This window comes from Hevea brasiliensis, chromosome 8 (assembly GCF_030052815.1).
Source record: "Hevea brasiliensis isolate MT/VB/25A 57/8 chromosome 8, ASM3005281v1, whole genome shotgun sequence".
Lineage (NCBI taxonomy): Eukaryota > Viridiplantae > Streptophyta > Magnoliopsida > Malpighiales > Euphorbiaceae > Hevea > Hevea brasiliensis.
Genome location: NC_079500.1, coordinates 12,497,979 through 12,504,287, shown reverse-complemented (window position 1 = coordinate 12,504,287; position 6,309 = coordinate 12,497,979). Strand labels below are relative to the sequence as shown.

The window sequence follows — 6,309 nt, the reverse complement described above, 5'->3', positions numbered from 1 at the left end:
CAACCTTATGGTAAACTTTCATATGCAGTGTTCTGGATATTGTGTGTTTATCAGCTCAATGGCCAAACCTAAAGATTCTCTCTTTATATTTTAGCAGACAGTGGTTTCTGCAATTAGCCAATATCTTCCAACTCTCTATTCCTCTCAGGTACTTGTGGAAAGAGCCTGGATTTTCATAATCTCAACCTGGGATTAACAATGCAGTTGAAATACAATATCTAAACAATGTATTTCATAAGACAATGAATTGAAGGCAGATAAATTAGAGATTTCTCAATGCAAAAGCTATTTGAACAACCATTCAAGATATGAAGGTTTTGCACAAAGGGCATATGGATACTTACATTCTTTGGAAATCTTATAAATGACAATTCTCCTACTTTAATTATAAATAGAAAGGAACATTTCTAGAATTCATTCTTTCCTCTTTGCACAATGATAAGCAACATGTGGCTGATTCACAACTTCTGAAGGACAAATGCATTACATAACATCAAAACAGGATACTTACACAAGGGATGTCAAGAGTTATATAGCTAGTAGCCTGGAACAAATCAAATACGAAGCAAAGCTAAGGATTGTGATCACCACCGTTTTTGAAGAAGGCTGTTGTTTCCTGACCCCAATACAACAATCCATTGGCTGTCTTATCGACAAAACTAAAGCACACGTCGCTCCAGGTTCTTTGAACTATCAAAATGAAGCAAGGAACCAATATGCCAGCTGCAAATCCCAACCCAACTGCCAAATAGAACCACTTGTCAACACTGTAACCATCAGCAATTGCACTCTCAGCAGTTCCTGCACTAGTTGGATAGTCACCTGGACATTGACCAACAAGAGGAGCTCCACAAAGGCCAGGGTTACCCGAGAAAGAGGATGACTCAAAAGTTGTCAGGTGCCCAACAAAAGAAATTCTACCTGAGAAATTGTTGTTTGATAAGTTCAAGTATCCCAAGAATGATAAGGAAGACATGCTTGAAGGAATTGGACCTGAAAGCATATTTCTTGAGAGATCAAGAGATGACAACTGATGCAATTTTGAAATGTTTTCATTTATCTGGCTATTGAGATTATTTCCTGACAGGTTCAAAACCACCAACCCTGCCAATCTTGTTATTTCCTGGGGCAGCTTTCCATGCAACCGATTCCCAGAAAGGTCTATGCATGTTAGAAGGGAAAGAGTCTTTGTGAACCTTTGTGATCCAGCTTTTATATTCACAACTATACTTTCTTCATAATAGTGTCTCCCAAAATTTGTCCCATAAAACAAGTATCTGTTGTTTTTTTCAGGTTGAGCCATGGACTTGAGATCACCCAAACTAGCTGGAATTATACCTTCCAACTCATTTTCTGCAAGATCCAGGATTTGTAGAGAACCCAAACTTGAAAGACCAGATGGTAGTTCTCCAGAAAATGTATTTGACCTCAATCTGAGAATTCTAAGATTCTGGAAACCATGTCCAAACCATGATGGAATGTTACCAGTCATCCAATGTCTAGAGTTTCCAGATTCAACAAATTTTGGAAAGATGAGGGAATTTCTCCAAAGATCATGTTGTTGCTTAGGTGTAGTGTTTGGAGGAAATTTAGCAAACCTAAAGAACCAGGAACCTCTCCTGGTAGTTATTTTGAATGTCTAAAACTTGTAGTTGACGACAGTTTGCCATGTTTGAAGGAATGCTTCCAGATAAATTGTTTCTTGAAAGATCAATGATAATCAATGAAAATGTTTGTCCAATGGAATCTGGAATTTCACCAATCAGTTGGTTTCCTGCAAAAGAAAGGAATATCCAGAACTGGGTGAATCCACTTATCATTTTTGCGATAGGACCTGAAAATCGATTATCAGAAAGATCTAATACTTGAATTCCAGCAAGTAGAAGAGGAATAGGTCCTTCAAAGAGGTTGGAGCTCAAATCAAGAAATGCAACTTCTTGTAAATTCAATGGATTTGGCAGTTGACCCTTTAACTGATTGAAGGACAAATTTAAGGAATTGAGACCACCAGAAATATCCCAAAACCAGCTGGGTATGGAACCTGAAAGACTAGCATTTGAAAAGTCAAGATAAGATAGATTACTTTGATATTTAAGCCAAGCAGGGAATGAAGGGCCCAGAAGGAATGAAGCCATATCAAGTGACTGGAGCTGAAATGGAGAGATCCAATTTGAACTGGCATTCAAGACCAAAGAGTTGGAAGAAAAACACAAGGACTGCAATTATTTAACTTTGAAAAGTGGGATTCTGAGATTACACCAGTCAAACAGTTGAAGGAGACATCTAGGACAGACAACATTGAAACCCATGCCAAACTATATGGGAGAGATTCAGTTAACTGATTGTCAGAGACATCTAGGATAGACAACTTAGGAAGCTGAAACAAAGTATCTGAAAGAGTTCCATTTAGTTCATTTTTCCCAAGTAGGAGAGTAGCTAGACATCTTAATGCTCCCAAATCAGGGATGGGACCATGGAACAAGTTATAATTCAGACAGCGTTCAACAAGATTTTGAATCTGACCCAACCAAGTTAAAAATTTACCAACCAATCTACTTCTCCTCAGTAGCAAGTACTGCAAACTTGGAAGCAAGTACTGCAAACTTGGAACAGGACTTTTGGAAAGGCAATCATCAGTTCCTTCAAGGATTTCGGCTAAGCTCCCCTTCAAATTATTATTTGACAAATCAAAATATTTCAGATTACAAAGTTTAGCTATTGAGCTCGGAAACTCACCCTAAATATTATTGGAGAACAAAAAAAGATGAGTGAGTGATGTAATATTTCCAATGGAGGCAGGTAGCTTACCATAGACAATATTGACGCCCAAATTAAGAACTTCCAAGTTTTTCCAGCTTCCCTGGAACAGTGGACTGCTATTAGCTTTTAGATGGTTGAATTCAACATGCAAGAACTGCAAAATTGGCAGCATGCTTAAAGCAAGTGGAATGCTTCCATGCAACTGGCTATATCGGATGTCAACATACACAAGGCTGCTGATATTCACAAGCCAGTTCGGGAACTCTGCAAAGAACTTATTAAAACTGAGGTCTATCACAGCAAGTGATTGACAAAGTTAAGAAATGAATTAGAATCAATCAGGTCACAAAACTGCAAGTGCAGCTCAGTTATATGTGAAAGCCTGTTCAATGCTCCAACCCACTCTGACCCAGAGGATGATAGGTCAACTCCATTAAGCGCTAAATATTTCAAAGATGTAAGACCAGTCATCCATTCAAGGTTGTCAACAGTTGTTAGAGGCATTGAAATACTGCAGTGCAGAGATATTTCCCAAGTTTGGAGGAATTTTGCTTCCAAAGCCAGCATCTGCTAGATTTAGATATTGCAGTTTCTCCAAAGATTGAAAGAATTCAGGAATTGGAATTCCACTGAATCCATTAAGACTCAAGTCTAAATGTCTCAAATAATTGAGTTTTATCAATGAAGGACTAATTTCCCACCTAATGCATCCCTGGAATAATTGGGATCTGATGATGGAAAAGGGTTGTGGAGGTCAATTGCAATAACATCTCTAGTTTTATTGTCACAACTTATACCTTCCCATTGGCAACAGTTGTTTCCTCGCCATGATGAGAGTCGATTCTCAGGATCCTTTAGACCTTCTTTGAAATCAATAAGAGCTTCCCTGTCAGAGTCCAAGCAATCCACCAACTGGGCATTGCCATTATGGATTCCTGCAATCAAAATGAAGAAATGAAGAATCATTGAAAGAAATGATGAAATGTCCATATGAAGCATTGAATTACATTTGAGGTAGATACAAGACAATATGCATATAAATAGCCATTTTTCTGCATTAAAAAAAAATCATTTTTTTAGCAGATCTTAGGCTTGGAGCTTTCATATGCATAGGTCCAAAGGAAAAAAAAAATAGATGTAAAAGGAATATCATTATTCCTAGAATAAGGGGATATGCTTATGCTTACAATATTGATGCAGAGTTAGGCTTGTAATAAAGCCAAAACTTGTCGAACATAGATATCTATGAACATTGTGACTTGGTTTTTTCTTTCTTTATTTTAACAGATATACGTTTGAAGACTTCATTTTCCATTATAGAACATTGGAAGCAGCAAAAAAGCAAATACCATAGCAAAGCAAACAAGATATCAGTTTCCTAAGTGTGCATCAGGATCAAATTCAGACGGCCACTGAAGGACTGATTCTCCAAAGGAATTAAAACTTTTTTTGTCCTGTTCAGTTGGAATCAGAATGATATATAATTATGACTTGATAACAATCTCTTGTCCTCTGTCAAAAGAAAAAGGCAAGTTATGTGTCAAGATTATAATATTTGAGTTACCAGGAAAAGAATTAACCTTGTAGCAACCACTTTTGTGAGATCATATTAACTAATGCTACTCTGTATTGAAAAGCCAACTATTAAAAAAATAATAGAAGAGATAAAGCTAATCCGCTTTCTTTCTTTTCTTTTTAACTTTTTTTTCCTATGGTGAACTTAGTAGAGGGTGACTTTGGTATTACGGTAAAGTTACTTCATTTGTGACCTGAGGTCACATGTTAAAGCCACAAAAGCAGTCTCTCTGCAAAGAAGAGTAAGGTTGCATTTATTAACTCTTTCCAGAACTCACACCTTTGTTATGGTCAACCTAAGTAGGTTTCAAAGAAAAACTATGAAAATTTCTGCTGGAATTGATTTTTCACATTTGTGCTTCAAATGGGGTATCATATCTCACTCTCACCTAATCTATCTAAGCAGGCATCGCTCCCCTCAACTTAGGATATTCGATTTTCGGAATACAAATACCAAAATGCAAATATGAGTGAAAGTACTGGATTCTTGGAGTATGCAACATCAATTTCAGTTCATAAACTGTTTAGTCAAATTGAGGATCACTACATCCAGTATAAGTTTTGAACAAGTAGTTCAAATCATCCAATGTACCATGAAGACTAGGAGAAGAAGAGAGTTAATAATTCTAAGACAAAGAATTATAAATGCAAAAATACCTTGATAGTGCTAATAAAGATATTGGGGGTAAGTGACAATTCCTTTTGCTTTCCACCTTCACTTCTTTTGTTGTCACTTGATTAATTATATCTACTAGTGACATGAATTTTGAAGAAAACTTGCGTTTTGCTAGGAGTAGTAATTAATAGTAATTTGATTCCACAATTATCTGTCTAAAATGTTTAAAATTGCTAGGGCTTGAATTTTAAAGTTTCTGGACATAAATATTAAAATCAAAGATTGGTTTCTTTCTTTCTTTTTTTTTTTTTTCTTTTTATTTTGGGAAGAGAAAAGGTGAAAAACAAAGATCAACCCGGGATATATCTTGAAAGGCTAACCCAACCACATCCTGTTGCAAGATCCGAAGAACACCACTCGGTAGGTTCTGGAGTTTGGTTAAATCCAAGGGAAATGATGAGCCCTCTGTGAAAGCCAATCAGCACAAAAATTGACTTCACCGTAGACATGCTGAATGTGAACTTGCCAAGCCCTTGACAAAAGGAGACGAATATCCAGAATGAGAGAGAGACCCATGACAAATCAAGTCCACATCTCCCTCCACAATAGCAAAAACAACGGCCATATCATCAACCACTAGGCATGCATCCCGAAAATCAAGAGTTTAATGCTCTGTTCGGGTTGCGGCGAGGATAGGGTAAACAAGGATATTAGTGTGGAAAGAAATGAGTTAGTAAAAGATAAGTATCCTACCCTTTAAATTTTAATTTTTTTACAGCTTAAATTAGGGAGAGCTGAAATTTTTTTTATTGTATTTTAAAATTTTTTATTAAAAATTTAATTATATTCATCAATTATAATTTTTTTATTTTTAATTATTTATTTTTAAATAGTTTATTATAATTATTGTATTTTAATTATTATTTTTTATTTATTTTTTTAATAATTTATTTTAATTATTATATTTCAATTACTATTTTTTTCTAAATAATTCATTTTTTATTTAATTTTTATTAGATTTACGTATTATTATTTTAATCTATTAATTTTATAATTTATTTATAATGGATCATTATTATTTATAAATTTAAAATTTATCATAATGAATTTACTATTTAATAAATTATTTAATAAAAAATACATTTTTATACTTTTAATAATTATCTATCCATCTTTCACTTATTTTTAAACTTGAAGAATATAGATTATATTTTCTCACCTTTTCATTAGTTTACCTCTTTCGAAACATGAGAATTTTTTTATTGTAACCCAATTTTTCCTTCCCCTTCATTACCTTTTTATTAATTATCCTTCCCTCACCCCATCCAAACAGAGTCTGGGGGGTTTAGTTTAATCAT

At 34.8% G+C, this 6,309-nt stretch overlaps 1 protein-coding gene across 18 annotated transcripts; it reads right to left on the bottom strand.

Annotated features, from left to right (window-relative positions):
* Nucleotides 1–247: 247 nt before the first annotated feature.
* Nucleotides 248–5,687, bottom strand: LOC110648041 (receptor-like protein EIX2). 18 transcript variants are annotated; one of them, XM_058151314.1, is made up of 4 exons: nucleotides 3,558–5,687; nucleotides 2,809–2,914; nucleotides 1,866–2,665; nucleotides 248–1,774 (listed from the first exon to the last, which is right to left on the bottom strand). In XM_058151314.1, exon 4 carries the CDS (start codon nucleotides 1,490–1,492, stop codon nucleotides 572–574), a length of 921 nt encoding a protein of 306 aa, XP_058007297.1. In that variant the 5' UTR covers nucleotides 1,493–1,774; nucleotides 1,866–2,665; nucleotides 2,809–2,914; nucleotides 3,558–5,687; the 3' UTR covers nucleotides 248–571. The 18 variants fall into 18 exon arrangements, 17 of the variants coding, with proteins under 17 accessions (XP_058007297.1, XP_058007300.1, XP_058007296.1 ...); XM_058151317.1 differs by having other exon boundaries at nucleotides 1,866–2,049; XM_058151313.1 differs by having other exon boundaries at nucleotides 2,809–2,860.
* Nucleotides 5,688–6,309: the final 622 nt, after the last annotated feature.

What these genes read in the sequence shown, in the direction of transcription:
- LOC110648041 (XM_058151305.1), bottom strand. Translation starts at nt 1,492, where the DNA reads ATGACTGGTAACATTCCATCATGGTTTGGACATGGTTTCCAGAATCTT.